This window comes from Tuber melanosporum (assembly GCF_000151645.1).
Source record: "Tuber melanosporum whole genome shotgun sequence assembly, scaffold_5, strain Mel28".
NCBI classification, from domain to species: Eukaryota; Fungi; Ascomycota; class Pezizomycetes; order Pezizales; family Tuberaceae; genus Tuber; species Tuber melanosporum.
Window position 1 is genome coordinate 1,647,971 of NW_003299095.1, and position 20,935 is coordinate 1,668,905.

Here is a 20,935-nt window from a genome sequence, read left to right on the forward strand (position 1 = left end):
GTGGAGCGTGTTATCGGCCGTTGGCTTACTCGGGTGCTTTGTACGGCGCTGCGTGGGGGGGCTGGTGGCGCGACGTATGAGCGTTTACAAGTATCTCCAAACCTTGTTTGGCGAACATGGTGAGTAAAATGACCGATAATGGCCATTGTGGAGCGGGTTGTGTGAGTGGGCTTTGAGAAATGCTATTAGCCAGTCTCCCAAACCATTGTTGCGAATCATGGTTGGAGATAAACTACCGGTACTATACGCCACGCCAAATAGCCCAAGACCGGAAAATCAAAAGGAGAAAAACCACGGGCATGTTACAGTGCCAGCAGATCGATAAAATCCCCACTAAGGATTTCTGAAAAATCACCCATCGCAGTCATTGATAATTCAATATTTCATGTTATCCTGAATGTACGAGTGCAAGGCGATTGAGCGATAAGTTATTAGGTTTAAGGCATGTCTCAGAAAAGGTATCCCTCCCTATGAGTGATGAAACGTGATTGTGCTAAAATGAACTACTAGCTGTACTCAAGCAACAGCCGCTACATACATCTCAAGCCGAGTCCTTTGCCCCAACGCCAACAAGTCCCTCAAACAGGCTCGCGATTTCTAGAACTCTTGCATCAGAGCCACCCCTTCCCAAGAAAGTAATGGAAAACGGCATCTTTTTTTCGTCTTCCATGTAGTGCCCTGCCGGAACCGCGATGGCGCACAAATCTAGAACATTGCCAAAGTGCGTGAAGGTTCCTAAACGGGTGTTTATCGCGATGGGATCTTTCAAAACCGCAGAGATCCGGGGGTGGAATGGAGCAGTTGGAACTATCAGGACGTCGATGTATGATGGGTGGGAGGGATTGAAAAGTGTAGCGTTGACCTTTCTTGTGAGCCTAGAGTTTGTCAGACTAGCAGGGACATTTGTTAGGGGGTGGGATGGTAGATACCCAATCATTTTTCTCATATCCTTGTACGCTTCCGCGGCGCTAGCGCCCGTTTCTAAGACATTCTGGAGGATCTCCCGGATCACCGGGTGTAGCTCGTCCTTCTCCCTTCCCACCCATCCGTTGTCTGGTAAAGCTGCAAGCCGCTCATTCACTAAGGCGCCATCGTACAAGAGCTTTCCAGCCTCCTCAAAAAGCCCCCAGTCACCTTCTTTAACCTCCCCTCCGATCTCCTGGAGGCTCCCGATAGCTTGATAAAATAGTTTCCGGTATTCTGGAGAACACTCTGCTACGGCCTTCCTATCTGGGAGAGCAAACTTCCACTTCTTCTCACCTAGAGCGTTTACCATCGGTAGTGGCAGTGATCCGGGTGTTTTTGAGTATGGGTCATCTGGATCATATCCTCTCACAAGGTTCCAGAGTTTTCGGACATCCTTTACGCCTCCGTCTGGCGTGACCATAAATGATAGACAGTCTAGCGACTCGCAGGCTTTCATAACCCCGCTGAAGGAAACAGTACCTTTTGTGGGTTTCCACCCAACCACGCCGTTAAAGCCTGCTGGAACGCGCCCAGACCCGGCAGTGTCAGTGGCTATGGCAAAAGATGACAATTCCGCCCCTACTGAAACCGCAGATCCGGATGAGGATCCGCCAGAGACGTAGTCTGGGTTGTAAATGGAAGCAGGGGTTCCGTATGGGGAACGGCAGCCGGTTAGGCCCGTCGCAAACTGGTCCAAGTTGGTTTTGCCAATGTAAACAGCACCTAGGGATATCAACCGTGAATATATCTTTGAGGAGCGCGATGGTATATGGGCGAGGGGAGGACACGCTAGGGTTGTCGGAATCCCGGCAACGTTTATAGAGTCTTTCAAAGTGAAAGGCACGCCGTATAACGGTGGGAGGTTGGTTAGATCTGGGAAGAGTTTTTGAAGCGATTCGGCGTAGGATATCGAGATAGGTCGGTCGACGAGGCGTATAAAGACTGACTTTGTTTGACTGTACTCCTCAATTCTAGCGTAGAGACTGGTGATAACTGTCACGGGGGATAGCCCAGATTTGTAGGACTTCCGAAGAGAATCCAGAGTGAGACACCCATCCCATACCGGTGGTGTTGATGGGGGGCTTTCGAGACCCAGGTCCGGACCGGGAGCGCCCGGGGAGGGGAGTGCTGGGGTTAATGCTTTCAAGAAGTTTGGAAGGGAAGAGACAAAGCCGAAGAGCCCCTGCGACCAATGGATCATGTTTAAAGATGGGGCTTTGAAGTTGTCGTTATATCCGGCGGTGCATTCCTCAATTATGCCTGTTTCTTGTGAGATCTCGAATCACTACTTTTCACAACCGGTCTCTGATGACTTACAGCACTCAAATCCGCGATCGTTGGCTTCCCGCACTGTGGTTGTCACGCAACACTCAGTTGTAACACCCCCGACAATCTTACTTCTGTTAACAAGTGATGATGGTGACAGATTATAGAAATACGTACCAAGTGTGTGATTCCCCATCCGACTAACTCTTCCAACAAATTTGTATTCCAAAATGCCCCCTTTCCTGGTTTATCCACAACTACTTCCCCTAGCTTTGGTCGGCACTCATCCACTATATCATGTCCGTGCTCCCCCCGCACCAGTAATCTGCCCAATTCCCCGGGGTCCCCTATTACCTTTGAATGGCTGGTTCCAGGTGCTGACGCCTGACGACCCAGCTTTGACGATGGGCAATCGGAGAGATCTGGGAGGTGACCTTCGCGAGTGTGGAAGATAGGAAGTTCCAATTCACGAAATGCTTGAAGAATTCGAACACAATTGGGAACTACAGCCGTTACCGCCGTGAGATTCGTCCCAGATTGTATGTCGCCAAAACCCGAGGGGAGAATAAAGTCACGTTGAAGATCTATCAAGAGAAGAGCAGTCGAAGAGAGCGGAAAGGTGTACGGATAGGGCTTTGCTTCGATTGTGATATTTTTCGAGAGAGCCTCCATCACTTTCTTTGGCTCGAAATCCTGCCGATGAGGTTTGGAGTGTTGGGACCCAATTTTGAATTCTTTTTGATGGTAACTCACTCAGTATTAATCTCGGGACCAGGAAGTTGTCTGGCTTCCTCTACTATGTAGAAAAATTGGTTGCCAATTATATAGGAAACAAGTGATACAGGACGGCGGGGCAAACCGTGTCCAAACGGGTACTCGGTTGAAGGCTAGTCTCCACAAACGCAGAGTTTCCATGCAGGGCATCTGCCAAGCGGAGAAACAGCTGTCACGATACCGGTATTCCTTCCTTGAGCCCCTATATCCTTGCTTATCGTCGTAAAAGGTGCCTTTTTTACGTTTGAAAACCTTGCGCTCAGACTGATTGGGCAGCAGGTGATCACCATCCTTTGCTTTCATGGGAATTGAACAGTAATATCAAACTGTCCGAGTTTCGCGTAATATGTGAGCCTGGACAGTTGATGGGGTATAGTCTCCGTAGGGGCGGGGGGGGATCTTGGAGGAAGAAAGGAGGTGGCCAAGAGAGGGATCTGAAGACCGTGGTCTAACGACCAATGCATGCGTGTGATGGTCTGATGTCCCCGTCGGGCCGAAGGCTTCAATTGGGGGTGCGGGGGGGTATTCTTATCGATAACCACCCCAATTTAAGCGAGAACAGCACAAGATCGGCGAATTGGCGGATTTTCCCCTTATCACGCGACATGCCCAATAAATAAAGCCCCACGATGCTTGGAAAGTCGACTAGATCAACTCTCACAAACCGGGCCGCCGGGTCTGGGAGCCTGCGCGAGAAAGAACTGCCGTAGGGCTGCCGGTGGGCGCTTGAATCGGGAACCCCTCGACCAGGTTTGATCCCAGCATTCCCGGGGGCAAATAATGTGTGGGGTCTGGATTGGCGTTTTCTTGTGCTTTCAATCGGCACGGGGTTGCTTTTTGAAGTTCTTGCCGAAACAACAGTAGCGAGAATGTGTGAGTGGCGTTGCTGGGGGATCAGAAGTGGTTGCAGTGGAGATAGGCCGATAAAGTGAGAAAGAAGTAAGACATCTGTAAAGGAACTTGTATTTAAGTTACATGCGTTCTTCCCAGCTCTTTTAATTTAGGACTGTTCAGGAAACTTGAAGATACGATACCCGAAGAATCAAACCCCCAGCAATGCTTTTTTCATATTCCTTAACGCGCAAGAGAGTGTCGCCGTACTTTCATCTTCGTCTCCCATACAACGCTGGCGCTTATGGAACCGCTAGATGGAGTAACAAAGGTCGGAGCTCCCGTCGCCTCCCCCAAGTCCAATTGATTGACGGGAGAAACCCGAGATAGATCTTGACCCAGTCCCGGTGGAGTTGAGGACCTGGGGAGGTCTCGACTACTGGGCATACTGGTGCTCCGACATGCTTGCACCACCGCTTGCCGCAACAGTTAGCACGTAGGTTACTTCCCCTAAAACAAATCACCAGAGGTGTTAAGCGCTGAAATCGCAGTGTAATGTCACTGGGATTTACTGCGAGAGAGACCATTCCTATTGTGTTCTTCGGCTTCATGATCTGCAGTATTGTGGTCACATTGACAGGCAAGGTCTGATCCCCTCGCCAACAAGTTCCAACGTTTGGGAGTACCAGCTAAGGGAAAGGGGTGAAGATGGGTGCAACATATCACGTAGCGTACCCAGTGATTGTGAGGTCTACATTCGGGATGATTGGAAGTTATCCTGCTATCGTGATTAGAGGTACCCATTTTCTTGGAAACTTTAGGGATGATTGAGCTGACATTCTGGACAGCTTTTGTGGCTATGATGTGGACTGCTATTCTCTGTGTACAAGCTGGCGGCTTCTTACAGAACTGTATAGAAGCCATTTGGCCCTCCTTCAAGAACTTTCCCAATCACCTCTCTGAAGGTGCTGGAATTGATTGTAGGTCAATTTGTGCAGCGCGCACAGTTCACAATGTGGGGTGATTCTAATTCCACTTTCATATAGCTGCTGGGCTGCTTTGTTTCTTCCTATATTGGATACTCCAGACAATTCTCTCCTTGATGCCTATCCAGAAGCTCCGCCTCCTGTTTCTGGCAAAAGGAATCATTGTTCCACCAACCTTCCTCGCTCTCTTTTTATGGGCTGTAATGTTCGTCCCCGTCATATTATGTTTTAACACTCATAACATCTAACGGACTCTACAGAGTAACAGATGGCGGTGGCCCCCTTGTAACCGGAAAATACGTTCTCGAAACTCCAATGAATACGGCCTATTCCTCCCTGACTGGACTCAACGTGATGATCGGCCTTTTCTCCTCTATGGCAGTAAACATGCCCGATTTCGGCAGATTTTCCAAGAACAATCTTGCTGGAGGTCATCAATTTTTTGCATTGCCGATTATTGGAACCCTAGGCGCACTGACACCCATTTTTGTTAACTCCGCACACAAAAAAATCTGGGGTGAATTCGAATGGTACATGCCCGCGGTCATTGCGAAATTCGATAGTCGAGCAGCGAAGTTCTTCACTGGAGCAAGTTTTATATTGGCTACGATCGGGAATCAAATAGCTGCTGGGTAGGCTTTCTCCTTTGATAGTCCGGGGGTTGCACGAAGGACATGGAATGATCATGTGATTTTTTTTTGATCCTTTTTGTAATCGATCCAATACTGACATGCCGGTTGTTTTGTAGCTCTTTCCCTTTCTCGAATGGTAAGGCTCTTTAGCTATCTCTATTCTTAAAGACAGGGTATCTCCCACCACCCAGAAGGAATAGGTGCTGACTTAAAAGTAAGACATCAGCGGAATGGCACCGCAATACATCAACATCTTCCGTGGAACGGTATTCATGTCGATTTTTTGCGTCGTCTCCGTGGGTGACCCATTCCTCCTCCCCACTGCGGTTATACTCACATAGCTAGACACCCTGGAATATCATCAAAAATGCAACAGGCCTGCTGTCCTTTCTCTCCGGCTATAGTTGTATGATGGGACCGCTGGCTGGGACCATTGTTTGCGACTTTTACCTGATCCGTAAGCGCAAGTTGGATGTTCGTGAGCTCTACAGAGATCATGGAATCTACTGGTACACTTACGGAGTCAACTGGAGGGCCGTTGTGTCATTCCTCCTCGGGTTTCTACCCACGCTACCTGGTTTCGCGCACAGTATCGAGAAGACACTTGATGTTGGTGGTGCTTGGAAGGTTTGATCAACCCCCTCTCTTCGTCCTACGGTCATACTAATCACGGATGAATGGGTGTATAGCTTTATACATTCGCATGGCTCTTCGGATTTTCTGTGGCGGTTGTGTCGTATTATATTATTTGCACCTATATCTCTCCGCCAACGGAAAGCTTGGTAGATCTTGCGGTGTTGCCGCCCGGTAAGGTTTATCCGTCTCTGGGGACTACGCTCGAAGAAGTTCCTAGGGATGATAAGGTTGAGGAGATCGCAGTTGGAGAGAAGGAAATTGTACTAGAGAGCAGAGACTCACCTGTTTAGCCTTTTGATAGTACACTTCACATGGGTATCCTACAATTGTTTGTCTGATGAGTTTTTTTGTTTCATGTATTTTCCACTCTTCTACTGCACAAATAACCCTGTAGTCGGGGCATGGCGAGGTCGATCGCGCGCTTTCATCATTACAAAATATCGTTATGAGTTCACGATTATAAGAAGCACATTTCATAAGCCTTACAAGGTGCGAGTGTGCTCAAGTTATCCCGTTCGTTAAACCCCTCTGGGTATCCACTGAGGCGATTGAGCCAAATTCAATCAATCGAGTGAGACAGTATGAACGGCTATTGGACCTAGTTATAGGGAAGACAATTAAAGAAAAATATCATTATTATGTGTATCTCGTACCGGCAGGCAGAGTAACAGCGCCGAGATGCGTGCCTAGAAAACACGCAATTTACCCCCATCAGATGAGAAAGCCCCCCAAGTTGAATAAGAGATATGATACCCTGAGTTTAATTTAAACTCCTGGCTTATGCCTTCTTTAATCTCGCTCCCCGCCCATCGCTGCCGTCACCGAACATGAACCCCCTTCCTTTTAAGAATTGGTTAACCCCCGGGTAGACATAAAAAACATATAAACTCGAAGCCTAAGAGTCCTAAAATGAGGGTGGTATTGGCTCGATGCGATCACCGACTCGCTCTCCTCTCGGCCCCGACCCCTGCGGGAAGGTATCCGACTAAGAAGGTTTAGTGTACAGTACGGGGGTGAGTCGCTGCCTGTTCTCGAGATAGGGTGGAGGGGGACTCGAGTCTCGTTTTCGCGCTGTGGAGGTGGGCCGGAGGTCCTCACGGGCAAGGGTAGATGGTAAATTTTGTGAAGGGTTTGACATGGCTCGTGCGCCGAGCGGTGGACTTCCGCCCGCCCTTGTTGTTCTATGGATAACCATAAGTTTGGGGCCTGAGATTGGGGGGGGGGGCGGTTAACCCGGGTGGCTCTCCCTCTCTCCGAAAATCCGCCGTTTACACGAGTAATCCTCTCAATAGTGGATTGCATAGCCGATCCGTTGATATCCTACAATAGCATTCTAGCTTCTTCGGAGGTTAGCATATAACCGTGCTTTGGCACGGTTATATTGGAAAACATTTCGTGTGTTGCTGCGTTGCCTCACGCTAAATCTTTGACCCTACTCATACTTGGGGTGAGATTAGTAATAGGATACCATATAATATTATTATAGAATTTTGAGAGGTATGATAGCAAACCTTGTCCAACCCACCGTTCGAGAACCAGCAAGCAAACATACCACCACAACCACACGAACAACAAGGTGAGTCCCTTTAATGTCATAATATTATTATCTATTGAAGACTGTTTTACTAAATTCATGAGTCATGAAACATAGCCGACCATGTTCAGACTTTCCACCAAACTAGCACGCATGCCCCCAGTCATCTACCGTTACCGCCCTCAAGTCTACTATGCATCTAAGGCGACGGGACCTATTCTCGTAAGTTTGAAGTTTTATTGGCTCAAACACTATTCTAATCAGACTACAACATCCAGCCCAAGAATCTGCCCACTAATATTAAATCCAAGACTGCCTATTCCATGGTCACCTCAGCAGAGGCCCAGAAAAGACTAGGCTTTAGGTTCATCGATTTTGAACGTCATGCCATTTCCGTCAGCCGCATGTTGGGAGAAGCAAAGTCTGAGATTGAAGGTCTCGGGAAAGATCAGCTCCAGGAAACTAAGGAAAAGGTTTATGACCGTATTATTGAATTTCTTGGATGCGAAGGCTATCCCACCGAGTCGAACGAAGATTTCAAGGAAGCCAATATCAACGACTTGGTTTTTTCTATACTCGCTCCTATTGTGACAGATTTCCGGGATAAGACAGGATGCAACCTTTGTCTACTCAGGGAGAAACAGATTACCGCTCTAGACTCCAAGACTACGGCTATCAGGAATTCGTTCTAGTGGACTTGATCGGGCTGGAGGACGAGAAGTATGTCTTTGTGGTGGAGGCCAAGAAGTCCTCCCTTGGAGAGGCGAAGAGGCAGTGTCTACTGGCGATGAAAGATATGGGAGACCGTAATGGCGGAGGCGTGGTGTATGGTTTTGTTACCACTGGGGAACAGTGGCAAATGCTTCGATATAATGGAACGGTTTTCACTCAGACAATCAAATTTCTTGTGCTGTCTGAAAATATGGTGCAGGAGAAGGAGAGATGGATGAAGGAGTCCTCAATTGTTGTGGACTGTATTCATGCCGCATTGAGAAGCGGAGGATTTGTGGTCGATAATTGAAGGTGAGCATCTGGTGGAGTCTCTCCCAAGAGGATTTGTTTGTGGTAGCTGATATTTATTCAGGGAATATTACTATTTCTGGCGGGGCACCTTTTAGGCGGAGTATGGGGGTTGAGGTCTTGGGATGTAATTAGTTGCCAATTCATTCTGCTTTTAGTGATCAATGTGGGGGACCCTCTGAACGAAGTGAGTGATGACTTAGCCATTAATAACAGTAAGGTACTCATAATTCTTTGACATTTGTAAACAAAGCCACTATTGTGTATGGACAAAAGATTGGCCGGAGCCTCTAATATCAAAATTCATTATAACAAATAATACGAACCCACACTACTGTGCTTTAGCCTCAATATTTTGATTGTATGCAATTACAGCTGTGCTTGCTCGGGCTCAGGTTGAGTGTTCAGGCAGTGGAAAAGAAATACAACTCCCCCCCACTGAGACAGTGAACTCCCTCACTTCCCCACTTTTCTTAGCTGGCGATAAGAGTCTTCCCATTACGTTACTAAGCGTTATTTCGTTTCGTTTTCCCGCTGCTGGTTTCATTTCTTTACCGTTGCAGTTTACAACAAGCTCCTAGCACATGGTCCCTTTATTCTGCGGTAGGGTATTGGTATCCGGTTTCTCATGTTCCCGTTAAGGTTTAAGGTGGGAGTACCCTTGCATTTATATATCATGTGGTTTCGTGGTGCAGTTGGTCTCTACACCACAAAACCGCCTAAAAATTGGCCAAATTCCCTCCGAATGGGAAGGTGCCGAGTCAGTCATTACTCGCCCTGACGGTTGAAAAGCAACCGACTTCGCTCCCCTAACCCTAACTCAGGAATATTTCATGGAAGCAGAGCCTCATAAAATTAATAAGATCTCCTCCAACCGCTCAGCTTATCATGCTTTGCGAAGCTCCAGGCACCCAATTTCGGTTCCGGAACTGGAACCGCCAGCCTAACACACTGGCCGTCCCCGTCTCAAGTTCGAGATTGCGCGAAATCAATTTTTCTTCTCTCCTGGAGCTGGTTACCACTTTTGCTTACAACTAGATTTAATTCCTTTTAGGGTATTATGCCCATTATGCCGCCTTGCTGTACGGGCATGGAAAAAGCACACCATCCACCCACTGACCACTCCCCCTTGCTCGCTCATTAAAAAATAAACCTTTAACGGGGCCTCACTTCCCCGTTTGTGAAGCGACACAAACGGATAAACCCTCAACGAACTCCGCACAACAACCACCAAGTCTATCGTACCTCCTCAACAATTCTAAGTCCGGTAAGAAACCCTCTCCGCACACTTTATCCAAAGAATAAAATATCCGGCTATTCTAAGGCAACACAAGCCTCGTACTGGGGAACACTTCCCCCGAGAATGTGCCCTTCATCTATTACCCGAATGTATGGCTTGATAATCGATATAAGACTACTGCGTGAACGAGCCTAGGGATTTGGCAGGCCTCTGCGGTGGACTTCCTGCTGCTCTTCCAAGCATGCCTATTTTCAGCGTGAAACACCCGTGCAGCAAGTTCTTTCCGTTTGTAAGACGAGGGCATGAGCGACTGTCGGGGTGAATTGGCCAGGGTTCAGGGATTTCGCAAGGGTTTGGAAAGGTTGTGGGTTGGTGCGGGAGAAGCTTAAATCAAGGGTGGCCTTTGGGTGCGAGAGGTTTAGAGTTCGGAGGTTGGTGTAGAGGCCTGGTTTACAGAAGTCCAGAATGCCGACGGAGGTAGAGATTATAGTTCTGGCACCACACTAGGAGACATGTTTCCTTGTCGTTTCGGAAGCGATATCGTAGTAGGCCTTTGGGAAAGGGAGGTATGATAGCAGAAAGACTGCTGGTATTTTTTTTTTTTGGCACCCCTCTATAAACAAATTCCGTACTACTGCGGAAAGGTCGGCGGGAGATTGTCTCTAGAGGGGTGCCAGTACTGACCTGGGTGGATGTCACAGAACCCCTCTCTTTCCTTTTGAAAGTTCTCTGTCTTTCCTTAGTTAGGTACCGGTACTGAGTAAGGTTGAATGAAAGAGGCTTCCGGGGTGGTGGGGGTGTGGCAGGATAAAGTTAGTCTTCGCGCAAGGAGCCCCACATTTGGAAGCAGCTTCTTGAATATCAAGTACAGCCTCTATGCCCACCTCCGGCCATACAAGTATCCCATACCAGCTAAGCCATTACGTTCTAGAGTCGTGCGTTCTAGAGTCGTGTTGGAGAGTCATATGTTCCGGGGTCATGTATTATGAAAGTCGACAATCGCTGCTTTTCCGTATCGTCAAATATTGGTCAACTGAAGCAAGTAGATCTTGATCTCCGTGGTTTGTATAATAATTATAGACTTTTTTTCTTCGCAGACCATTCTCATAGAATATCACTCGTAGTACTATACCATCCATTTTGGGAACAGCTCTAGCTTGCTGCAGACACCGAAAAATATTCACGCACGATCACTCGAATTTCCTAACCTGGTTTAATTTACATGTACACCTCCATTCGGAAGCAGCCCTGACTTTGGTCTCCTCCGAATACTACAGGTCCAGATTCGGGCATTATTGCCAGGATTTGGGCTGAAAAGGCTTTCTGTTTACGCTGGTACAAGCTGTCACAATGGTTGATAAGAAAAATTGTCACCACAATCAAATCTCAAGAGCAATACTAGAGAAGTGATTATAAGTTCCACTAGAAGCAGGAAAACTTCACAATTGTGAATCTTCGCTATAACATCCACTTCTGAACGCCCCCATATTAAGGCTAGTATAAAAATAAAAAAAGCGCAAAAGCCCCAGCTGCCCGCGACTAGCACCACCCTAACTCGAACCCCAATGGCGACGATAAATTTCGATACCATGCGGCGACGTTCACGTGGTGGCTAGGCCCATCCGCTTATAAAGAAATTACTCCCACCGGCGCCTCCCCCCACCTCCAACACCCAGGCACCCCCCCTCCCCCGTGCCCAACCCCTGGGCCCCAGCCATTAGTTGGTCTCGGGGGGGTTGGCGTCCCTGCGGGGAGGGGAGCCTTTTCCTCCCTTTCCAATTTCTCTATCTGTTTTCGATGGAGTTCTATTTGCAAACTCCGTTCCCGTTGACGGTTTTTCCGTTCCTCGTGGGCCTCCAACCCCATCATCTCTGCGTGTTTCCCTTTTTCGGTCCTAGTACGGCGTGCCTCGAGGTTCCGAATCCCCGCAGCCACCATCAAAGCAGTGCCACGCCATATGTCGCCGCCGTGTTTGCTTATTAGCAACAACTCGGTAACCTCAGTAGGATACGGTAGGACTCGAGCAAGTCATCTGACATACCGAAAAGTTTAGACTTCATCTTAGAATACTAATAGCGTGGTTAATTGGTTGGGAGAGATTGTGGTCGAGGTAAAGAACGGGTCAAGCGAGGGATCGAGGAGAATAGGGGTTGGGAGGTTTGCCAGTAAAGGATGTTTAACTACTCCCATGCCCCCACGCATTACCCTTAACATCACGCGTCCCCTGATGTGGCCAACAATTCGTGAAATAGAAGTGTCGGTGACGACACAATCTCGTCCCAGGCACCTACACAAAGTGCAACCTCCATATTGCCCAATTGCATTTGCTTGTTCTGGACCTAGTTAACAATTACAATCATATCGGCTTTTCAACATTATCGTGGCGATGACCTACTAGCCAGCCGGAAAGTTTCCTGGTGACTCGATAGGTATTTTTTGTTAAAACTTTAAGCTAAAAGTTACAGATTCTGGTGTCAATCTAGAGAGACACAATTCCATTGATAGCGATGATGCTGTTGAAAGCAACGAGAATAAACTTTTGTGGGTTCAAATTTCTCAGCAGTTCGACCACCGTGGGGGTAAATCTAATATGTATGGGGCCCAGAAGCTGTCCCTGATGCTGAAGGAGCAACTAAATCTTGATGTCCGTAGTTTGCATAATAATTAGACTTCTTTTCTTCGTGGATCATTCTCGTAGAATATCACTCGTTGCACTACCCATTTGAGAGCTGCCCCAACTCTTGGCCAACACCAAAAAATAATATTCACTCACTCGCATTTCCTAACCCGGTTTATTCTACATAAAAACACCATATCTCCATTCCATAGCGGCCCCGACTTTTGTCGACGCTTAGTACTTGGGTATGGACGTGGGTGACCGTACAGACAGGGGTTATGAAATCTATGTATTGCCATAGATTTCCTAATCCTTGTCTGTCCGGTCACCCACGCCCATGCCCGAGTACTGTCGATCCGGGCGTGGGCTTTATTGCTAGGATCTGGGCTGAAAAGCTTTCAGTTTACACTGGCACAGGCCGTCACAGCGGTTGATAAACAAAATTACCAACACAACCAAATCACAAGAGTCATATTGGAGAAGTGATCTTAAGCTATGCTAGGCATAGCAAAACTTCATGGTTGTAAACCTTCATTAAAAGCCCCATGGCCGAATGCACCTCCCCGAAACTACGAATATAAAAAGAATGAAAAAAAAGGCAAAAGGTCCGTAACCACCAGAACAGCCATAAAATTTGAACCCGACAATTGGTGAGAAATTTTGACGGCATGTGTGTCTTGATGATACTCACATGGAGGCTGGATCCACTTGTCCTGTCAAGCGAGATTACTTTGCAGAACTATTCATTGTGTGATACTTCGAGCCGATATTTTTCTGCACAGCTGGGATCTCATGAAGCTCCCGATCTTGCTTGCGGTATCCCTCCTCAAGATACGCCCGCTTCGTAAGGCCAAGTGCGAACCAGCCGATGGCTCCAGTTATGACACAGGACGTAAGCGTTTCCCTACCCTTGGGACTGGAAACTGAAAAATATTATGACAAGCGGTTAGCAAGAGAGGTCATTTTTATGATAGACAGTAGGATTTATGGAACAAACAAATTGTGCGTAGCATCGTGTACCCGGAGTATGACAAAAAGAAGACGATAAAGAGAGGATAATAAAGAGGGTGATGAAGAGAGGGTGGTGGAGAGAGGGTGGTGAAGAGAGGATGATGAAGAGAAGGTGATGAAGAGAGGATGATGAAGAGAGGATGAGAGTTGTTTGTGATTTGGATTTTCGCAAGGTAAAGGGGAAAAAGGGCTCGTTTAAGTATTTGAAGCAATTATTAAGGCAGATGGATGGTACACTAAATATTGATTTCTACTATGTATTTACATTTTTTTAATTTTTATTATTATTGTGATGTTGAGGTTGGTGAGGGGGTGGTTGTTGTACGATCAAGTTATTTCTCTGTTCGTTGTAGTCGGTTAATTTTGTCAACGAACAATACTTTCACACTTAATCGAAACCAAAGTCCCACCATGTGAAAATAAAAGTTGTAAAAGAGAGGAAAAAATTGGACATCTTATTTTCAAATACTTAAAAAAAAAAATATATCTGAGAAATTTAGAAGGACATTTAAAGCATCTGAGAGTATCTAGTGGTGGATCGAAATTCCTAAATTTACATACAAATTGAAAGTATCGTTGAGCTGTTACTTTCATTGAGCTGTTCGGCACTCTCTTGAGAGTGCCCAAGATTGTAAGCAAGCGAGCAATCTGGTGTTGTGGCTATGCCACAACCATGGCACGGTTACCCACGTTGATTGCCACACAATGGCTAACAGGAACAAGTACAGTATTAGTACTGTACATAACAATGTTGCAAAGAAGGCCTTCAGTGATCGAACTCCGGGGGTTAGAGGGGGGAGGGATTGAACCGGGGATTCTGGAAATTGGGATAGAAGGGGGGGGTTCTATAATATCTTAGTAAGCTAAAAAAGCAGGAAATATCCATTGCTCAGAAGCAGGGAAAGAGGAGTAAATTATCCAAAGGATATTTGTGGGATATTTTAGCTTCTTTTGTCATGACTTTATTTGTTCCTTTACCTTCAACTTGCTTCAAATGTCATCGTTTATTGTTCTGTTAGAAGGGGTTCTATCTTATAACCCCCCGGTTCGAAAAAGCCCATTCCAGCCCTTCGATCGTTTTTGATCCAACCCCCCCCTTCATTGCAACACTGGTACTTAACCCCGGATCCCCCCACAAAGTGCATCACACAGTCCGACTCACGACACCCCCGAAAGTGCACCAGAGTATGATACAGTACAGTGCAAATGGGCTCAAGCCGGGTCCTCAAAACAAGCAAAACCCGATGTCCTACTAGTCAACAACAACAACAATTTTTTTTAAACAAGTAGGACTGATAGAAAGCCACTTCTGAGAAGAACAAACAAGTGCTACTTTTTTTTTTAGTTAAAGGTTGTAGGCAAGAGGAGATAGGGGAGAAAAAGTGGAATTTTTTGGTGAGAGTGAAACAAGTGAATCAATGTACCCAGTGCCGTGCTGAAAAATACTGTGAGGAAAGTGTAAGGAAGACAATGGTAATACTGTAACAACAGATAAAATAAAATAAACACGTGAGTGCAAGATATGAGCACATTTTACAACTACTTGCATTATAATTCTCTGTCCCATTACATTGCCGCATCTAAACCAGAACCAGAAACACTTACAGGATATCAATTTACTAAAGCTGTATATAACAGTCATCATCATGTTTCCTTAGGTCAAAGCTAGGTGGTTTTTTTTTTGTTACTTAGGCCCTGCTCGGCTTGCGACAAAAATCGCAATTTTTCCACTTTAATAGGATTTTTTCTGTGATCTAGATATATTTAAATTGGGCCATGCTCGGCTTGCCACAAAAATTGTACAATATCTCAATTTTTTTAAATTGTGAATTTTATCAGATGCAAATAGGATATAGGGTTATATGAAAGGGTTTCTACAAAGATAATATACAATTAGAATACCATAGTAGATACAACTTGAAATGAATTTCATATATGCTATTCTGAGTCCACCAATCTTTATCAAATAATTTCAAGCAATCAGAGAGAGGAAAACTGCAGTTGAGAGGTGAAATTGCTGGTATCATAAGAAGAAATAAATGATAGGCAGTTACTCTGTGAAGTACAAATAATATAGTTACTAGAAAGGTTGTGTCAATTAGGTCAACACCCTATATAAAATAAGTGTGTAGAACTAGGATAACATAAGAATCTAACTTAGGTCCTGCTTGGCTTGCCATAAAAATCGCAATTTTTCTACTTTAATGTGATTTTTACTGTGATCTGGATATATTTAAATTGGGCCATGCTTAGCTTGCCATAAATATTGTGATCTTTTGAAATTGTATCCCAATTTATTTAAATTGCGATTTTAATCATTTGTACATAGGATATAGGATAATAGATCTAAGAGTTTCCACAATAATAAGATGCAATTAGAATACTGTGATATATACAAATTAATTTCCTATATGCTATTCTGAGTCCTCCAATCTTTATCCTTCAAATACTTTTAAGAAAAGAAAACTGCAGTTAAGATGTGAAAGTGTTGGTAAGAAGAAAAAGATGATTGGGGGTTACACTGTACAAGGAACAAATAAATAGCTACTAGAAAGGTTTTGTGTCAATTGGGTCAAATCCCTTTACAAAATGAGTGTTTGGAATTAGGGTCGCATAAGATTCAGAAAAATTGTGGTCATTACCGAGCAGCAATTTCTTTTAGAAAAATACAATTTCTCCATTTCAGGATATATCCTGTAACTGGTATGGATACTCGGTTATTAGTTTTGTTTTATATTTTGTTTTAAGTATCGTTTGATACTTAGTTTTGCTTTATATTTCGTTATAAGTATCGCTTTGATACTTGGTTTGTTTCAAGTATCCGTTGATACTTAGTTTTGTTTTATGTACTGTTTTAAGTATCGTTTTGATACTTGTTTTGTTTTACCAAAGAGTATCGCTTGATATCTTTAATTAGCTTTGTTCTTGCTAGACATGGACAAAATTTGTGTATTTAAAGACTGCCTGATCCCACGATGGAAAAGGCAGACTTCGACAGACAGTATTTCAATATTCTTGGTTGAACGGTTTCTTCTTTGTTCCTCAGTACATCCTTGAAGCCTCCTTTAGTTCTCAGCCCTCGACTCCTCTCTGGAAGAGCAGACCCCCTGCCAACTATGGTACCTATTACCGATAATGTGACTAGCACCTTGCGAATACGTTACATTTTTTTAACCTCAGCAAGTGGTTAAGAACTTGTCCCCAGATTTTGGCCTGATCAACCTATTGATATCCATCTTAGAATGCTAGGGGAAAGAAGCGGGACAATCATGGCATATTTGGCTTCATCTCAAAACCAATATAGAGTCATTGACGACCAGGAGTGGGAAGCAAATCCCACGACAGGACCTTACAAGAAAGAAACAACCCTAGCACTCTGCGAAGGAGCTGGGAGAACCTGCAAACACGGAAGACATACAACCTCCAGGAGAATTCCCTTCCATACTAGCAAAAAAGCCATTGTTTGAACCTCCAATCGACTCCGAATCCAGTAGTGAATCAGATATGGCTAGTACAGGTGGAGGGCCTTCAGGTGGAGGAAAATCTCGGGCTCGACCTGAAGAAGAGGAAGTATCTGCAGCGTTTGAACCCCCTAAGTTCAAACTCTACCTTCCAGCAAAGTTTACAGGAGAAGGAAAAGACTAAACCTGAAGCTTTTGATCGATGGGCGACTGAACTCACACACTACCTTCTCGTACAAGGGAATGATGTGGAAGACTATACAACCGGACTATTCATTGGATCATTCTGTGAAGGAAAGGCAACCGATGCATAAAACCAATACTATAAGGAATACGGCAGAAATGTAAGATTAAGAGGATCAACTGTTCTCGATTACCTGAAAGGTCAATCCCAATTCTCTATCACCAATGACCTCCTATACAACACATTCAACCAGCTCCAGCAATTAATGGAACGCATGTCAAGAGAATCACAGATGTAGCTACAGATCTAATAATGTATAAGGACCGAATGAAGAAAAGAAGCATTTCCAACTACATCCTGAAGTGACGATTCTATAATACTATGCATCCTACCCTCTGGTGAGAGGTCGAACCACTTGAGGAAGACGATGACGATATTGGAATAATAATTGCAAGAGCAGAACGAAACGACATCATCCTCCATGAAACCATGGCATATAAGATACAGACATCCTCTAGCAGGAATAGCCAACCGTGACACAAGCCCTCCAGCATCTCTGAAGACGATAGCCCACGGGTTTTCAAAAAGAAAACCAAATCCTCCAAAGAATCGAGACAGCAGAAAGGAGAATGCTTTATATGCGTGAAAACAGGACACATGGTAAGGAACTGCCCTACAAAAAACGGGAAAGGAAAAGCGAGTGAGCAAGAGGCATCAGCCAACAATATTGAGAATAATAGTGATGATGCCCAATCCATTGAATATGAGGAGATCTATATCGGGTATATTGATGTGGAGTGCAACAGTGTCTGACCTCCGGCTACATTTAAAGTACACACCGCCCTGGAAGGTACTATTCTGATCAATAGCAAGAAGGCTTGAGTTCTATTCGACACTAGTGCGATTGGAAGAGACATGATTAGCAATGCCTTTGTCTCTGTCCATGGACTCCCAACTCGAGACCTTGACCAACCCATACCAGTAAATATGGCGGTGAAGGGATCACGATCCACAAGCCATAAAACCTGCAGTGTAACTATTCGATTTGGCTCTGCCGTCCTACCCCCCCAGAAAATGCTAGTCAGAAACTTAGCCAAGTACAATGCCTTGATAGGGATGCCATTCATGAATCACCATAAAGCTGTAATTAGGTGTGGGGAATCAACCATTGATTTCCCAGATCAGAAGGTCAGAATTTCATGCAAGCCAATAAGTAGAGAGTACCGAGCTGCAGTGTGTGAAGCAACTGCCCAATGCCTGTTGGATGAATGCTCTGATGTTTTCCCTGATCGGATTCCCGAAAAACTACCGCCTATGAGAGAAGTGAACCACCACATCCGTCTCCAAGACCCCTTTAATCTTAAAAACCAACCTACCTACTCAATCCCTGACTCATACAAAAATCCACTATGTGACTGAATAAACTAACAACAAAGAAGAGGAGTCATCTACCGAGCAGAAGCACCAGGAGCCGCACCTATGTTTGTCCAACCTAAAGCAGATGGCAAAAGAATCCGCCCCCTGGTTGACCTCAAACTAAGGAATGAAAACACGGTTATGGACAGCTCCGCTATCCCAAATCAAACCCGGATCCTGAATGCAGTTAGATGGGCTAGATTCCGAAGCAAGATTAACCTAAGCAATGCATATTTCCAGACTAGATTAGATCCAGAGAGTGAAGGCTACAACAGTTTCAAAACACCCTTCGGAAGTTTCATTAGTCCAGTTACGTTACAAGATGATATGAATGTGCCTACTACCTTTATGCGAATTATGGAAAACCTTCTAAGCGAATACCTCTACCATTTTGTATAGATTTACATCGATGATATTCTCATTTTCTCAAACTCCAAAATGGAACATACCTACCATATAGGTTTGGTTTGTACCAGGCTAAGGGAAGCTAAATTCTACGCTAGCAAAAGCAAATCAATCCCATTTGCTGATAAACTCGATATCCTTGAATATGTAATAGATGATGAAGAAATACACGCAGCCCCTAGAAAGATATCCTGTTTAACAGAATGGATAACAACCCGAAATCAGAAGGAACTCATGCAATTCTTAGGACTAGTCAACTATATCTCCCAGTTCCTACCACACCATGCCACTGTGACAGTACAACTCACAGACCTTACTGGCAATGGAGAATTTGTCTGGACCCATACTCATGACCAAGCCTTTACCCACATCCAGGAATTGATTAAAAACGCCAAGGTTATAAGACCTATTGACTACAGTAAACCGGATCCGATATGGCTGATTACTGACGCATCAGATGTTGGAGTTGGAGCATGGGTTGGACAAGGAGCCTCTCATGAAATGGCAAGACCAGCGGCATTACACAGCAGGAAGTTCACAAATTTACAAATGAACTATGGAACAATGGACAAGGAAGCCCTTGCTGTGATTGATGCTCTTGCCGCTTTCAACCACATTCTGATGGGCAATACCTTGACTATTGTTACCGACCACTAACCTCTCACTAATCTTAAGACAGAAAAGGTACCTGGAAGGAGAAGAACATGATGGATAGGCGAGATCAGCAAATATGATGCAAAAACTATCTATACCCCTGAAAGAACGAACTATTTAGCTGATGCTCTCTCCCGCCTATATGAGAATCAAGAACTCTCAGACCCTCCTCTTATTTATGACCACACAAGACAAAGCGAAGACATCCCTGACGATACCTCCTATGAACAAGAACCATCGATGGCTACCACTAGCTCTACTGCTCCCTCCAATCCTTTCTCTTATACCATGTGTAGAGCTGCTAGAACAGAACGAGAAAAGGACATTGATGACAAGTGGAAAGATGATTACATCCTCTGCAGCACACCTCCTCATGAGCTTGAACAAAGCAGACTACACTGGTTCCACTGCTACCTCGATACTTGCCTCTTTCACTAGACTGAAATTAAATTCGGCAACAGATACCAGCGACGGTATTATATGTCTGCTGATGATTCCAAAAACACCAGTTTCGACACTGCAGAAGGAGCAGAAGAGATAATAGATGATGTTAATAATGAATCAACCCAACCTCACCTCACCCTTAGCTCCACCCTGAGATGACACCAAGGTCTTGAAGAACTCGAACAAGCAGCAGCCTACATAGATGCAATATCTTACCTACACCCCCCGTAGTCAGTACTGCCATTCTCTCCTCTCCTCCATAATCAATTTACAACCACTATAGGGTAGACTCTTACAAGTATATAACAATGAAACCATTGTTTCTGTCATGCCTCCCACGACTCCCAAGCATCGCCGACAACTCTATGAAATCTTTGAAGAAGAGGAAACCCATATCGAACCAACTAGTGGATTTCTCATTGAGGATGAACGAGATGTTAGATCAACTACAGAAGAATTAACCTCCTCCTTTAGAAGCCAAATGATAGCAGGATATCACCATGACCCGATCTATTTCCAAGCTATGGATAGTTCTAGACATGAAGACCTTACCCCTTACAACATATTTAATGGAATAGTCTATACTAGTGCCCGGTATGGTGAAAATTGCCTATACGTTCTGAAAGGCCATATGTTTAATGGAATGACTATTAGAGAATATGTCATTACCGAAATCCACAATAAAGGACACCATAGTGCAGACCGCAACCTCCAATATGCCTCAGAATATGTTTACTGGCCTGAAATTCAAAAGGACTTCCGTGATTTTGTCAAAACAATGTGAACTCTGTCAAGCAAATAAGGAATGAACACAACTCCCTGAAGGGAAAGTACAGACCCTTCAGTTACATTGAAAAA

At 45.0% G+C, this 20,935-nt stretch overlaps 3 protein-coding genes across 3 annotated transcripts; 2 read left to right on the plus strand and 1 right to left on the minus strand.

The window, feature by feature from the left end:
• Positions 1–541: 541 nt before the first annotated feature.
• GSTUM_00008914001 (uncharacterized protein) lies at positions 542–2,904 on the minus strand (the record flags this gene model as incomplete). The annotated part of the gene is made up of 4 exons (XM_002840363.1): positions 542–875; positions 957–2,226; positions 2,284–2,359; positions 2,410–2,904. The coding sequence occupies 4 exons, from the start codon at positions 2,902–2,904 to the stop codon at positions 542–544; spliced, it is 2,175 nt and encodes a 724-aa protein (XP_002840409.1).
• Positions 2,905–4,062: 1,158 nt separating this feature from the next.
• GSTUM_00008915001 (uncharacterized protein) lies at positions 4,063–5,459 on the plus strand (the record flags this gene model as incomplete). The annotated part of the gene is made up of 7 exons (XM_002840364.1): positions 4,063–4,168; positions 4,228–4,333; positions 4,389–4,482; positions 4,546–4,633; positions 4,686–4,829; positions 4,884–5,028; positions 5,084–5,459. 7 exons carry the CDS (start codon positions 4,063–4,065, stop codon positions 5,457–5,459), a joined length of 1,059 nt encoding a protein of 352 aa, XP_002840410.1.
• A 407-nt stretch (positions 5,460–5,866) lies between these two features.
• Positions 5,867–6,381, plus strand: GSTUM_00008916001 (uncharacterized protein; the record flags this gene model as incomplete). The annotated part of the gene is made up of 2 exons (XM_002840365.1): positions 5,867–6,082; positions 6,145–6,381. The coding sequence occupies 2 exons, from the start codon at positions 5,867–5,869 to the stop codon at positions 6,379–6,381; spliced, it is 453 nt and encodes a 150-aa protein (XP_002840411.1).
• Between the last annotated feature and the right edge of the window lie 14,554 nt (positions 6,382–20,935).